Source organism: Channa argus, chromosome 1 (assembly GCF_033026475.1).
Source record: "Channa argus isolate prfri chromosome 1, Channa argus male v1.0, whole genome shotgun sequence".
NCBI classification, from domain to species: Eukaryota; Metazoa; Chordata; class Actinopteri; order Anabantiformes; family Channidae; genus Channa; species Channa argus.
This window is the reverse complement of record NC_090197.1, coordinates 19,409,289-19,425,857: the sequence shown is the minus strand read 5'-3', so window position 1 is coordinate 19,425,857 and position 16,569 is coordinate 19,409,289. Positions and strand designations below refer to the sequence as shown.

Sequence of the window (16,569 nt, the reverse complement as noted above, 5' to 3'; positions counted from 1 at the left end):
ACACTTGATCGTCCTTGATCCATCCTTATAGTACATTGCATTATATTACTGGCTAGCATAGAAATTACACATTGATGAGAGAAAAATAAAATAGTTGGAAACATAATTAGTCTTGGGTTTCATCAGCAGCTTTGTGTAACCAGTAGTACTGACAGGTACTAACCATTGAAAATACTTAAAGCAAGGGCATTTTATTTACTGCTCTGAAATACTGTACTCTATCACTGATGTGTAGTTACAGTATAGTAATGCACTCAGTGCTTTGGCTCTAGTATTTGCAGAATAAATGTAGAAAATGTAGCAAATGTAGAATAAATTACTTTCTATTATTTGCATAAATAGATAAAAGATGAAGAACATTCTTCATCCTAGACTGAAATGTTAAAGATGCTGTGTAATTGATGAAACAATATCCCCATCTCCACAGTCCACATGTAGTGTTGGATGAACGACTTACATAAAAGTACAAATATCCAAGAAGTACAAATACCCAGTGACCAAATTATTACGAGCTTTGCACTCACTTCACAAGACTGATACCTCCTTTGGGATTGATGAAGTCAATCCTGCCTCTTTGTTGATTTATTTTCATTTTTAAAAGTTCTGTATTGTCAAATAAGTAAAGCTGCCTTTGATTAGAAATGTAGTGGAAATGGATATTATGGTAAAGTATGGATATTTCCTCTTAGATGTAGAAATAGGGCAAAATTCAAAGTAGCCATAATTAAATCTACTGAAGTAAAGTACAGATACATGAAACAAGCACCTAAGTACATTAACACAGTGCAACTTTACCTGCAGACATTAAATAACAACCTGAGCTTTTATTGTTACTATGATTCTGTGATTACTATATTTTTTTTACATGTGCTTATTATGGAGTATATGGTTAATATGGAAACTGCTTGTTTTTCTGTTGCTAGTCTTTATTTAGTACAATAATGACTATATCATTACAATAACTATTTAATAAGCTTTCCTCGTACATACACCCCGACTTGTATATGCACATAGAGGTTTTTTATGCACCGTTGTATTTGTGAGTGCATGCTTGTAAAGTATAAAGTCATTGAGACAACAAATACACATTGTTTATAACTTAATACACATTGTTGTCTATTTTCTTGTGTAATTTTTGAATAGTAGGAGCCTGGTGCTTTGGAGCTCTGTCAAGTTTTATGCCTTTATATGCATCTGGTCGATGTGGACTGCAGGCCACACTAGCCGACAGTTAAAAAAAACTGAGAGGATTTTTTAAATTCCGGCCTTGGGATACATGTTTTCGGGCTTCTTGAATTGAGTAAGCTTGGTAAGAAAGCCCTGAAACAAATTACTTAACACCTGCAAAAGGTAGCGCCACGTGTTAAAACAGTAGGGCAATTTTACCGGCAAAACACATAGAATCACAGGAATCCGGCAGGTGAATCAACCACAAGCTGAATTAGCTGTTAGTAGTTTATCTGGGTTGAAAGACAGCGTAGAGATTTGTAGATGGGTGGAGGGGAAGTGGTAGAGATCAAGTAGAGCAGAGATCAATGCAAATAGTCAAAAACAGTTTCCATGGTGATACTAAGAAAATTATTGAATATGAGAAGGTGAGGCACAGCGGTGTTTTGTTTTGCTTCAAACACAGTCAGTGTTAGTGATTATGTGTGTCTGTTTAAAGGCATTAAGGGATGGGGTGGGAAATTTTATTTATTTATTTCTTGCAAGCAGACCTGACATTTAATTGCAAAAAAATGGCAGGCTCAAAAACTCTACTATCACTGTGTGATTATATGTGATTTCTAAGACTTGCATCATCAGCAGGGAAGTTACAAAAAGGTGAAGAATTTGGTCATGTTGCTATAAAAGATTGTTTTGATTTTCTGGTGCTTGAGGTGAGTTATTTTGTAATAATGTATGTAATGTGTAATGCATTCATATGGTGTGAGATTGGCAGCTCGTGTAATAAAACAAGTTTTGCTTTTAAACTTCTCATTGCTTCAGACTGAACTTTTTTAATAGCCTACTAAAGTCATGCACATGCACAAACACACACATACACACTCACATACAAAAATACATGCATTTGTGATGCATTTCTATGCTATTGTAAGTGAAATCAGGGACGGATACCTGCACTATGTAAATAAGCAGAAAAGAAATGAAGTTGTTATATGTAGCGTTCAACTTTCATCACCTCTTAACACCCAATTTATATGGAAATGAGACAATATTTGTTTAACAGTGTTTTACATAGACATGCCGTTCAAATCTGTTCAATGTCATAAAGAAATAATTTGCAGATTTGACAGACAAAGCCCCAGGACCTCTCTTGCTAAAATATGACAAAAAAAAAAAAACAAAACAAAAAAACAATACACATTGATTGCAAATATAATGTCAAAGTACATGTTCCACAACACAAATCTCCATTAAGATGTGAGCTTATTAAACGATTTATTTCTCCTCTAACTGGCAGGATGAAGGACAAACAGGCTGCTGCACTAAATACTGCTGTAAGCACTGGCAGAGAAGCGACGTTCCTACAGTTCACCTAATGTCATGCAAAGATTAATTTGGCCACTGTACCTGTCATACCCAATATTAAGATACAATATTGTTATGAAAACCCTTCCTCAGCTTCAGGCAGAGGTACAGTACCTGCTGAGGATTTTGCAAGCACAGAAATTAGAGTATGGGCTTAGTGAAGGTCAGTCGCTATAATAGACTATTGTCTGTGACAGTAAGGAGTTTAAAACTATCCTCAGCACTGTCCGAAGGGTAAGAAAGAAAAAAGTTTCACCGTTTTTTTGCAAAACACTTTCCTGGAATAATCAAATTCAATTATTTGGTCATTTCTTTGGAAATTATGGCTAATTAAAGCCGAAAACACCAAATTGGCGCTTGGCACTATGATCTATGATATTACAAAGAAAAAAACTTTGCTGAAAGTATGCCATGCCATGCAGTGTCAGGCTTTTAATATAAGTTTTATATTTATATGTTCAAAACAACTCTACAGTTGCTAAGGTAAGGACAAATTATTGTAGATAATGATTACACTTTATGTCTATGTTATTGCAATGTTTCCTTTCCTGCTTGCTAAAATGTAAAAAATGTAAATATTAAATGTAAAAAACATTTAATCTTTTTTATTAAAAAAAAAAAAAAAACCTCCTGTGAATCAATGACACAAAAGCCTTATGAGCCACTCAGAACAGTAAATGTACTCACAGTAACTACAGTAAATGACAACCCAATTCTAAAGATACAATTCGGTTACAAACTATGTAAAAAAAAAAAAAGGTATGTCCTGCACCATGTAATAATATTAAGGTAACTAATAAGGTAGCATGTTATTTTGCTGCATTATTAGGAAAAGTAAGATTATCATTAATGTTACTTTGGTTGTCCACTAGGTCCACCCTCTAGAAAAGTATCTAATTCCCAAACTATACAGTATATTTAAAAACACATTTGTTTTAAACTATATAGGTCAGCATGTTTCACTACTTATTGCCAACAAGTGACAAAATCTGTATGTGATACTAAAACCAGAACAAAAATATTTACCGTTTTGTTTTATGAGGGTTAGAGCGAATTGCTGTCTTATGCGTACCGTAGACGATGATGTGCAGAGTGAAGACATGAGAGGAGGATTTTAAAGGGGAGATTTGGAGCAGCAGAGAGATGTGGAGGGACAAAGCAAGCAGTTAAGCTTTGTTTGTGAGTGCGTCTGATTCAGCAAGGGTGATAGTGTTTGTCTTTTGGTGGATAGAAAGAACGAGTAGAAGCAGAAAAGGTCTAATGGAAACATTCTGGGCCTCCATCTGACAGTGCGATATTTGGTTTGTATAAATTAGTTTTTGGGGGTAATTAAGTCATATGGGAATTGTTTGGCAGAAAACAGTTGTACGCCAACAAAGGTTTGCCCATACTTCTTCAGGCTATCTTCTCAGCAAGGGGTCTGTGAGTTGTGAGTGATCTATCAGAGAATGATCAACCTCAAACCAATAAATATGCATCTTCAGTGTCTGTGAGGTGAGATGCAGAAAAAAACAACAATGCTTCCAGGCAATTGGCATAAGTTTAATATCACCCTGACACTTGGCATCAATTTGCAGAGCTGCACTATCTGTTGTCTCAAACGATAGCGCATCAGTCCAAGTCAGACTGGTAAAATACTTACTCTTCTTCTACCCTCCTACGCCATGTCTCTTTTTCTGTACCTTCCATTCTCCCTCTCTGAGCATATTCAATGATAACCCCATGCTGATTGAATCCAGAGAAGGTTAACCTTCCTATCAGCAAGGTAAGACTCTCCCTAGAGTTCTCAGTATGTGTGTTAGTGTGCTGTTGACGGCAGGCCAACTCTTGCAAAAGGAATAACTGTGTTCTAATTACCTCCTTCTACAATCCTCTACAGGAAAATTATTATGTAATTTTGTGCAATATCTGTGTGTATGATGATGTTCACTTGTATATTACTCTCAGTTCTTTACATCAAACAATTCTATTGTTTAAGTATGTTAAAGTTATATTTATATGATTATCATCATTATTATTATTATTATTATTATTATTATTATTATTATTATTATTATTATTATTATTATTATTATTATAGACTATTGTTTAAGTTTTAGTATGGGTAAAAGTTATCTGTGTAGCTCACAGGGACAACCACACATTATCCAGGCACACACAGATCTATGCAGATGCAACAATGGATGCATATTCCTATGTGTGCAAAGGGATTCTCTGCTTAGTGTTCAATTCACTGATGTATGAGTGACTGTGCATATGTGAGCATGTGTGCCAAATCTAATCTTGTCAGCAATTTCAACACACACACACACACACACAATATGTAAAATGATATCCTAGGAGACACACCTCTTGGCCACATGGAGGGAATCTCTAAAATATAGATCAAAAGCCTGAATTTCTGATGGGGATTTACAAATCTTTTGATGGAGGGTTTAAAGGGCCCCGTTTGAACTGCTGCATTTTTTAATTAAAGGCCAACATGTCACAGACAAAAATCAAATAATAAATTCTCTGTCAAGCAGAAGCATGCGACCCCCCCTGAGGTGGTATCAACAGCAAGAAAAACGTGTCTTGCCTATTTGCTCACTACAAGCTGTGCACATAAGTAAACAACAGTTTATAGTATGTGATACAATTTCTTTTCAACTAATTTTCAACAGAAAATGATGTGAGCCTTGGAAATGTGTGTTACAGGGCATAAATAATACTCTCTATGCAGATACGCCTGCTCATGTGTAATGCATTAAAATGGCAAAACCGGCATTGAAACATCCCATTATCTGACAAGAGCATAATCCTACCTTGTCGGACATCTCTGGGAGCTATGGCGATCGCATCATTGGAATGCAGCTCAGTGACGCAGCAGTCTTCAGGAACCAGCGACCCATTGCTGAAACTGTGAGGTGTCTCCGGGAGCAATGGAATAGGCGGTGCTAAGATATTATGGTTTGGACAGATACATCCTGTTTGGGTCATCCCACAACCATCCCCATCAGAAACCTCCTGATCGCCATTGTGTCCTGTGCGCAAACACTCCTCAAACCATCGGCAAAGCACGCCGCAGGTAAACTGACTGGAGTTCTCGTTGTTAATGAGTAACACCTCTACCAGTCTGAGCTCCAGCAGTTCCTTGGTTACCTGAGGCTCGTCAGCTGCTGAATGTCTGGTTAGACACAGTTGGACAAAGTTCTTATCAAACTGAAGGAAGGAGTAAGGTCCATCTGAGTTGGATTTGCTGCCACAGAGATCAATGACTTCTGAATCCCTAGCAGCAGCTGTGTGTAAATGAAGGGGACAGCTTTGATTGGCCAGGTGGTGGTCAAGGGAGAGAAGCATAGGGGAGTGTGTCCGACAGATGATGGGGTGGCGAGTGAAGCGGAGGTAGAGGGAATATTTAGTGGGATCGGGGTTTTCCAGAGACCATGAACAGCCTGGTGCCCTGGAGGGGAATAGCTCCCTTAGGGAGAAAGAGCCATAGAGCACCCCAGCTACAAGGCTGGAGCATTGTGAGGTGATGGGTGATGGAGCCCCCCCTGCCCCAGAGCTGGGGGCACCATCGACAGCCCCATAAGCAACCTCAGCCAGGGCAGAGAGAGGAGCTAAAGTGAAAGCAGACACAGCAGCCAGGACCCCAGCCACAGCCAGGAAAGAGGACAGCACAGACAGACACACCCCACCAGCAGTGTTCATCCTATGACATTCGTCCTGCAGGGAGAGAGAAGACACAAAGGTGATTAGACACATTGCACCATATCTTCAAACACAACCTGATGAAATCAACATGACATGGGCAGAAGAAGAAGTTATCAATATTTCTGTTTGCCTCCACCAAACCGTCAAGTCTGGTTGGAAATCTTTCCAGACAGATTTCTGCCTCGCCTCACTGTGCAGCATAACAACTTCATGACAGAAGTTCTTTTTCAACCACACACACTTACATGCACTGTGAAAAACACAGCCACATCCCTGCTGGGCTGGATTAAAAGGGTTGATGACTTGGCTGTTGAGACATGCACTGTGGGCCTGCTCTACCCTTTTCAGCTGATGTGCGCACACAAACACACACATAAATAAACACACACACACACACACACACCACTGCCTGCTGAGCAGGTCCCCCAAGGCTCTGGCAAACTATTACCATCACCGGCACAGTGAGGGTCTGCCAGCAGCCTGATTGTGACTCACACAATACACACACTGGTGACAGAAAATATACAAAAATAACTCCATATACAATATATACAGTGTTTTAGTATTTTGCTCGAAACTACTTCAATACCCACCACATTTCCGTACACCCCATGTGTCTGCAGCATCACCTGACTTTCAAGTAGTTCTGCATAAATGTGGTTTGAGGAGGATGTGTGGGAGATGGGAAATGTTTGCAGCACTCTTCCAATAACCATAGCATGACACCCAGATGACTTTCTCGAAAATATCGCAACGCTCTAAAATTCAACAAATGCCTCCCTGCAACATATCACTTTAACATTTATTCATATTGTAATATGGAAAAAAATATGCAAACATCCACAAAACAAAGGGATGGATGCACAAAGGCAAAACTTCAGAAAATCAAACCACAACATCTGCACACTTATCTCCATGACAAATACACCATTTGTTTCCCACGCTCTCATTCACAAGGACCTTTGTCATATCATAATATGAGAAATATACAGCAGCTGGGTGATTGTATAGAGGGCTATGATTTAATGTGATGTGATATGATGGTAGAGCAAGACAATGGCACACTGGCAGAATGTGTGAGCAGTTCATGAACACTGCTCATGTTTATCCCTTTATTTATTATTATTATTTTTCGCTCTTATTACAAGGTGCAAAAGAGTGTGTTCAACACTGCACTCACAGTATTATAGGAACCGGATACCACGTTGAAACATGGCACTCATTCACTCTTCTACACGTTTATAACAAAATTAACCCATGTTATTTCCGATTTCAGACTTTAAAATAATAATATTTATATATGATCACCACGTTTCCACGTTTTTGGGCAAACAAACTATACACACTAGCGAGCACCTCTGCTCATGGCTCTCTGCAGCTCCCCACAGAAAATAATCCTACAGCTTTTCAAATGATATTAGACGGTATAAACTAAATTGTATTGCAGGATTTAAAGCTGCAATGAGAAATGATGGAGCACTTAAAAACAATGTATGGCCTATTGAAGTACACAGAAAACATCATCTGATTAGACAAGATAGCTTCTTGTTCTAAAACAGTAAAGTACACTAAGTAAAAATAATTTACTTAGTGTTTAGGCTCGCAGTTAGCTTTACTCTCCTTTTGTTACTCTTCCTTTTCTGCTAGTATGATGTAAATGGTACGAATGTGGCTATGGCACAAGTGTGAGGTGACATGCTACTAACTGAGCTCTGTGAAGCTGATATAAGCAGGGAGCATTTCTGTGCTATAAGTTGTTTTGTTACAGCTGTGTATCAGCCACAATCAAATACTTCTTTTGAGTAAATACAAAGTCAACAAGGAGCAAATACGCGTTTCCCTTCTCCTCATGGTACCAAAGAAGTTTTTTTTCTGGATTTGCGTGTTTAAATGTCTTTTGCTCCAATTACAGACATTTATTCAGCAGTGTGCAAATATTAAAAATCAAGGAACCATTTCCATGGATTTATTTTCCACTCTCCTGCTTCTTCTGTACATTTTAATGGACATTGTGGTGAAAGGCGCCCTCACCTTAAGACTTCTTCTTAAGCATGCAGTGAATGGGCCGGTGCACTTGTGCATCTGAGACGGAGGATTATGCACACACACTGCTAACCTGGCATATTACTCTCTAATGTGCATTCATTGTGTAAGTAAATCAATGAACTACAACTATTGATGAGGAAAACTGGGGTCTTCTCTTAATCCTCCATTTTGTGCTTCATGGAAACCTGGACTCTGTGCTGCTGATGGCAGATTTCCAGTTTTTCAAAGTGGATTGCACCAAACAAATCCCAGGGAAAAAGAAAGGAGGTATCTGTTTTTACAATAATAATGACTGGTGTCAAGATGTAACAGTGGTGCTCCAGTAACAATGTTTTCATCACCTTTAAAACTTTCGATTTCCCCCATGAGTTTGCATCTTTTATTCTGGTTTCTGTTTACATCACCACAGAACAACATCATCTGTTGTTAGTTTAAGGGTCTTTTTGCAAACACATCTGTAGCCAACACTGCAAACCTAACCCTCCACATGTAAATGTAAATTAGTACTCAATGCTTTAAAAACTGTGGAGATGCTGATGGATTACAGAAAGAACTGAATACCACCAAACCCAATAACTTTGTATTATTTCCCAGTGAACACTGTAGAGTCCTTCTGCTTCCTGGGCCTCACAGTCACCCAGCAGCTCCAGTAGGAGAAAAAAAGGCACAACAGAGGATGAACGTTTTTAGTCCAATCTGCCAAACTCAGTAATGGTAAATTCCTACACTGCCATCATAAACTCCATCCTGACCTGCTCGATCTTCATCTGTTACACTGCCTCCACTGTGAGGACAGGAGCAGACTGTAGCACACCATTTACTCAGCAGAAAGGGTGATCAACTACAATCTGCCTTTGCTGCAGAACCTGCTTCACTCCAGAACCCCGAAGCCTGCAAGACGATTATGGCCGTCCCTCCCACCCTGGACAGTCAACTGTTTAAAAAACTCATCTCCAGCAAAAGGCTGGGGAACATTATGTGTTGGCCTTATTCAGAAATCCCAGGTCCTCCCTCTGACCCAGACTCTGACCTCATAACTCCAATATAACTATGACACACTAACACTACTCTTGCTGTCCTGCTCCTTTGATACATTCCTATATTAATTTCAGGACATACTTTTGTTCCTCTATACTGCCTACACTATCAGAAATGTCCAATGTTTATTTATTTAGTGTCATTGAAGCATATTGTCCTTTGTTTTTCCATAACTGTATATTATTCTGCTGCACCAATTTACCCAAACAAATTCGTTGTATGTGAAAACGTACTTGGAAAAAATCGTATTTCTGATGATTTTAGTTCGGATTCATAATTTTACTGAACCCACCTTGCTACACCACAATGACCTTTCCTTTTCTGCACTGCTTCTCTTTATCTGCTCTTCTTGGTAGCCTTAACAATGGTTTGTAAATGTGGGATACAGCATTGAAAAAAACAAAACAAAAAAATAACTCTAGCTTTTAAGGCTAATTTTCCCAAGGCCTACGTTAAGGCTTTGCAGTTTTGGACATACTGTATATTCTGTCCTTACTTTTCCATGTCAAGAGGTGACTCCACAGGACAGGACAGCAAGAGGCTCTTGGGCTAATGGGAGGTAACTGTTGTTGAGAGGCAGAAACACATGACAAGCAGAGAGATGATGAGCGGCTTACAGAAGAGGAGAGATGGAGGAGGAGAAGTAAGAGGGAACACAATAACAGAATTGTTGCAGTAGAATTACGAAAATGTGTGTTGCTTGGCATCATTCCCGATGAAAAAATAAAAAACCTTTTTAGGTGTTCTGATGCTATAAGTCATGCTCTAAGACAATTTACCTTCATGTTTTATTCTTATTTATTTATTTATTTACTTGAAGGACAGAGCGGGGATTGTCAGACAATAAATCTGATCCCCCGAGGTCACAGAAAGGTCTCTAACCACTATTTCACCCTGTGAAGAATAAACAGAATTGTTTAAGAAGAGTTGAGTAATATTTTACACAAGAACATGCTGCTTATTTGGTTGGATGTGTGAAATTCATCAAGAACAGTGTAAAAGTGAGTTTTTCTTTTTTTTAAAGAAATTGCACATTTGCTTTAAAGACACACTAAAGCATTTTAATTCAATTTAACTAATAAAGCAGTTTTTAATTTAGGAGGAGCTGGTACTAATGTGAGACAAGTAACCATAGCAACACCTTATCTCTTGGATTGAAAATGTGTTTCCTGATAATTTGCGTTTATTTTCCTTTTGTCACTGTTTGGGTGGAATTCTCATCCAGAATGTTTCACACTAAGCATATAACGTAAAGAGGTTTCTAAAGGTTCTGGCGCCAGCTGCTGTGACAACGTGACGAAATGCATAGCACAGTTGGGCCAAGGAAAAGCTAATGTAGCATGGACATCATGCCATCTGACCTATGATGGAGATACAGACTTTGCCACTTAAACACGCTCCCATACTTTCAAATATGCCACGAGAGAGAATCCATACAAATTGCGTTGCAGACTGTGACACATGTCCTGCAAACAATGTGTCACTAAACTGTTAAATCCAGTATGAATTTAATTCAATTTTCTATATTGCAAATAGCAATTCTGGTTTCCCACTGGGAATGAGCAGAGTTGAGACATGCATATGATGCATGCACTGATTCGAAAGATGTGCTTGCTTCTATTTTTTCCGGGTCTTTGAGGTTGTGTGGCTCAGTTCTGTTTGGCTCGATTTTCCCCACACAAAGTTCCTTTTTTTTTAGTTTACAATTTCTAATATTCTTTAATTCTTGTCTATTATTGTCCAAATCTTGCTCTACTCAATAAACACTTCAATTGACTGTCTCACCATCCTGGAAGGTTAAAGGGTCTAAAAACAGAGGGAATACCAATTGCCTGCAGGCAAATAAATAGTATTGTACTCAACATATGTCATGACATAAAGCACGTGCTTTAAAGAAATATAATATTTTATATTTTAATTCATTTATTGTAAGAAGCTTGAAGTTTATATTCTAACAGGCATTTCAAGAGCAATGATAGATGGTTTTGCAGGCCAAACCATGCATAGGTAAAATCGTATGCACATTTTACGGATGAAAAAAACCAAAAACGTTAAGCAAATTGTTTTTGGGACAATGAACAATGAATATTCATAGACCCACAGCCTGTGCAAGAGTAGGCCCTAAAGTGCTGTCTTCATGAGGCCATTCTGTCCCACTTCACTCTAAAACAGCACTTTACTGTGGGCACCCATAAATATTCATTAGCTTTGATGTCTTCCTTCCCTCTTCCACCTTGACATTAATGTTATCATCAAGGATGGCAAAATATGTATATCCCTCACTCCATGTCTCTCTTTCCTCTTCCTCTCCTTGAGGGGCTCTTTTAATGCAGTGAAGTGACAAAATGACTCATCTGATTTTTGTCTTCACAATGGAACTCATGCAAAACAGAGTAGTCCTGGGACAATCCAATAATATCATAGCACTGGAAGTATGACCATCCACAAATAAGAGATTACTTTACCAAATATTCATGGTACATTATAATGTCATCAAGTTTTAACGCCTGCTCAACATGTACTAAATAAACTTTGCCAAACTATCTTGCAAGACAAGACACCTTGATTTTAAATTGCAATGCTATTGTAACGAACATAGAAAAATATAACCTTACTCTGCTCTACATTTATTCAGCATTTAAATAGACTCTGAGATAAAAGATGACTATTTCTTCTACAACATATGTGATCCTGCACTTTCTCCCCCGTGTGGCAAATAAATGGGAGCTAACGCCAATTATAATATTCTCCAGGTGTCTCTGAAAGCCCCACATTCTTGGTGCAGAAGCTTAAATAACTTCAGTTCTCGGTGCAATAAAATGGCACTGGGACATGCTGTGAAAACACAAAGAGACACACTTGCAGTGACTGAATTATAAAATACCCAGAAACTATGATAAAGGATTTCATTCTTGAAAGGAAGTAAGAGCAATGCTCAACTCATACTGTGGATATTCAGTGTTTGCAGTCACAATTGAAACGCCACATGTTTTCAAAATAAAATGGACTATACAGTGTAAGTTTATAGAAGTAGAATTTGGAATTTCTAATAGATTTTAGAGTTGTTCCACTAATATCTTTTTCCCACCAAACAAGTGTGCAGTAAATGCAGTAGATATAATGGCCTAAGGTTTCGCTGGCAAGAAAGAGGAATGTAAAAGCTGCTTAGGACATTTGCCAATTTACAGCAGACATTTCTGCTTAATCATGCACAATAACAAAGAAAGCCCAATAAACAGAGTAATCACTGCGTCTTGCAATAGGTTAATCTTGTCTTAGGCCTGTGATGCACCAAGATGAGGGTTGGCAGCCCATGTCAGCGTGTTGGTGACTGTCTATCTGACTACTCTGTGCGGTGGGTCCACCTATCCAGACCAATGTCGGTGGGTTTTCAACAGTCCCCTCAGTGAGCTTATTTCACCAAGGGCCATATGCGGTAAAATACACAAACAGCCGGGCCACTCACTAGAGGTGAAGTACGTATTGCCTCACTTGGTTTATTTAAGTAAACTAAATCGATCAGCTTACAACACTGCTTTTCATGAATGGGATATCTGTTTATAGAACAAAAAAGGTTGGCAGTTTATTCTCAAAACAGCTGCCTCTGATTGCTTCTGGATGGTGGTCCTTCTTGACAGACCTGGAGGGGGTGGGGACATAAAAAAAGTGATATAATGTATTGCGAACTTGCTATGCAAATAAGTTTGGATTGTTAACAGATCAACAAACAGTGTGAGCTTCACACAGAATGCTTTCATGTGTGCGTAAAGTTGCGTTACGAGTTGGTCTTTGCCTCAGCGGTTTTTGTTGAGTGGGTTGAGGTGTTCAGTGAGATCAACTAAAAACGCTAGGTCTCCGCAAGGGTCACTCAGCTCGTGAAGAGGTCGGTCCTTTTCTTTCAAAAACTGGTCCATCTCTGGTGATACTTCTCAGAGAATAAAACCGCAATTCCTATATTGTGTATTGAAGAGGAACTGCCTTTATCAAATCAGCAGCTTCACCTAGGGTTAAAACCAAGAAATGCAATACCACCAGGTTTCATGTGCGGACCATATTCTGGTATTTTTGGGGAATTTGCTGTGGGCCAATTAAGAACTGATCATAGTTTGGACACCCCTGTACTAGAGATTAGTCTTGGTCTCAGAGAGCGTTTTAGATTAGCCAGCTGTATTGACAGGATTTGTGAAACAATGACAAGACAGGCCACATAAAGCTATGTAGAGAAAGTATAAATTTACATTACATTCGCATGCACTAATGTCAGCTCCAATATGAACAATACATGCTGCATGCAGTAGTGTCATATGATATGATGTCATATGATGAACTGAATGACTGAAACCTGCAGTTAGACTATTTAATGTTTGACCTGTTTAGAATCTATTAGTGTTCGGGACTGAGCATGCAGGCAAAAGGAAACAGGTGATATTTAACAAAAAAAGGTTTTTATTCACCTCAAAAATATGAAAACAAATCACAAAATATTGGTCGTATAAAAGGGCTCAACAAATCCAAACTGGACTCAAATGAATATAACAAAATTATGTCTTAAACAAATTTACTAACAGACACAAAGTAACCCAACTAAAACTGACGAAACTATTCTGAGTGAGAGTGGTGCAAAAATGGAAGGCAAATGCTGCTGTGTATATCTGCAGTCCTTATTATTATCAATAATAATAATAGGCTTTAATTATGATACTTTTACTTTTACTTTCTAATAATTCTTCAGGTTCTCTGAATTTTTTTACTTTTTTTATTGGTAATTTTTTTTGAAATGCAAGTTTTCTATCATGCTGAGCCCTCACTGAAAATAAGTTTCTCCCATGAGACCCTTCTGACCTTCTGAGACAATCTCCTGCTGTGTGTTAAATGTGTGAAATACTGTACAGCCCCGGCCAATGTCTGGAGCTGGGTTCTCTGGACATTGTCTGGAGTTATATGTGAAAAATGTGAAAGAGGCTTTAGTGTGTCTCTGCCCCCAGGATGTATCCAGACTAATGTTAGGAGGGCCCGTCATTCGTTCCAGCTCAGAGGAGTACACTGGTAGGCCTGGATGTTTAAGACAACATTAATCTCTTTCCTCATCTTCTGCTAGTACTCTATATACACTCATTTGTTTAGTTTAGTGGCTTTGGCTCAGCAGGTACTGTAGCTTTTCCATTAGTTACAGGATTGTTAGTTTGATTCTAAAAGTGCCTTTAAATAAGATACTAAGCCCCACTGGTCCCTTTGGATTAAGGTGCCATATTATTGGTTTCTTTCTGGCTGGTTTACATTACTATTGTAATGCTTTATTATTTGCCGACTTTATAATGCAACTGATGTGATTCGTGGGGAGCATCACCATGGAGGATAACATTTTCTTGCAATGAAAACGTCCTACTTTTGTAGAATCCTGCATCACAGCTCAGTGTTTTGGCATCTGTTCAGCCCCTAAAACTCATGGATCGATTCCTTAAGCCATCCCCTACCAACACATCACATAGCATTTTTTACCGACAGTATTTTTGGTCCTCACACTCTGCTAGGGTTTAGGTTATTTTAGTTTTAATTTATATACTGTACATGCTGTAAAAGGAAAGTTGTTCAATACTCCATTGCCAAGAGGGGTCAGTATTAGTAAGTTAGTAAGTTTTACCAACGGCTATATATTTATGCACATATAGTCCAGTAAACTTTCTTGTTCTGATGGAATAACAGAGTGAAATAGTATGTGGGAAGCAGACTTAACTATGTCTCTTGGTAGGGCGCCTTTGTTTTGGGAAATGCATTTCAAGAGGGTCTTGATAGTGAATCATGACACTCCTTATCTTCCTCCTCCTCTGTTTCTCTCCATCCTCATCTTTCATTCTTGCTGCAGACATCTAAGTGCACTGTGGTAGAGAATGCTATTGTCTGATTTATTGATGTGAAATATTTCATTTGTGGCCTTCAGCAGAGACCAGCATGTTGCCCTCGTACGAGCGCACAAACTTATGAGCCAACACTCACTAACTAATCCATGCATTATTCGCACACAGGCGCACATGCCACACTCATTTGAATGCAAACTCGATATTATCAAAAATTCAAAACTGTATCCTGATGCCAAGTGTTTTGAGTTTCTCTCTCGTGCTTTTTAACAAGTCATGAAACATTCCTCTAACTAAGTCTAAACTCTCTGCCTTGCGGCAAAGAAATTCTCCACTCTGCCCCTTCTCATCTTTAGATTCAGCCTGTTAAATCTCAGCCTTCCTCAAAGTCATACTTATTTTATTTATACACATCCGCATCTGCTCTTTTATGTGGATAAGATCTTTTGGATGTAAACCAATGAGAAGCACCAATGTTTGACTGATTTTGCCCGGCTGACATTTTGGAAGTCAGTATTTTGTTTGTCCTTTTTATCAAGCTCATTCAAGCACACCATCAAGTTAGCGCTTTTTACGTTGCCCTATCAGTTGTTCACAAATGGCAGTCAAGCTGAGAGGATCTCACGCTGTGAAAAGAGAAAGCAAAACTAAACCCCCTAATCACAGCAAAGGGCAATTTGTCTTCCGGCCATGGCACACAAACAAAGACACATACATACATTATCATTAGTTGAAGAAAATAATATGAATAATGTGACTGTGGTGAAAGTGAAAAGCGAATGGTTTTAGTTATAATAATGCTTATTTATTCAGGATCAACAGATGACGTACGTGGGTGGAAAATATTAGTAGCCCCAATCGACCAAAATGAATTGTTTTTATCTTTACGATTATTTTTCTTAGGAGTTATATGCCTTCTTTGATAATATTCATCATAAATCGCATTTTGACACACACTCTCTTTCTCCGTAAAATAATAAAAACCTTCTTAGATTTCGGTGTATCATTCAAAACTTTAAAATCACAAAAAAATGCAGCTTTGGTGAATTAAGCTAGCTGTAGCATGAAACTTGAAATCCATTCATCTAGGGTGCCAAATACAGATGCTGCTGTGTCAAAGTCCATGGTGTTTCACAGCTCTGTGCCAAGTCATCATGTGTTGCGGAAGGTTTGACCTTATCTGGTTAGTTTGAAGGGCCAAGCTTTGCTCAATGGAGACAATTTCCAACTGCAAGTGCAGTTCTCTGAGTCTGTGTCACACTGACCTTACCTCCACACAATAAGATAAGTTATGGAGTATACCTCTATCCATCCATTATCTGTGTTGTGGGGGGCTGAAGCCGATCTCAGCTGTGACTGAGCGAGAGCTAGGGTACAGCCTGGACAGGTCTTCAGTCTATCT

At 38.6% G+C, this 16,569-nt stretch overlaps 1 protein-coding gene across 30 annotated transcripts in view; it reads right to left on the bottom strand.

Annotated features, from left to right (window-relative positions):
* adgrb2 (adhesion G protein-coupled receptor B2) overlaps positions 1-16,569 on the bottom strand; it is a 217,436-nt gene that overhangs the window by 144,025 nt on the left and 56,842 nt on the right. For all 30 annotated transcript variants that reach the window (XR_010914464.1, XR_010914472.1, XR_010914463.1 and 27 more), the window contains exon 2: positions 5,337-6,240. Coding sequence is in view for 23 of the 30 variants with exons in the window: in XM_067505318.1 (XP_067361419.1) it covers positions 5,337-6,225 (889 nt within the window). In the remaining 7 variants the exon portion in view is untranslated. The remainder of the gene's footprint in view (positions 1-5,336; positions 6,241-16,569) is intronic.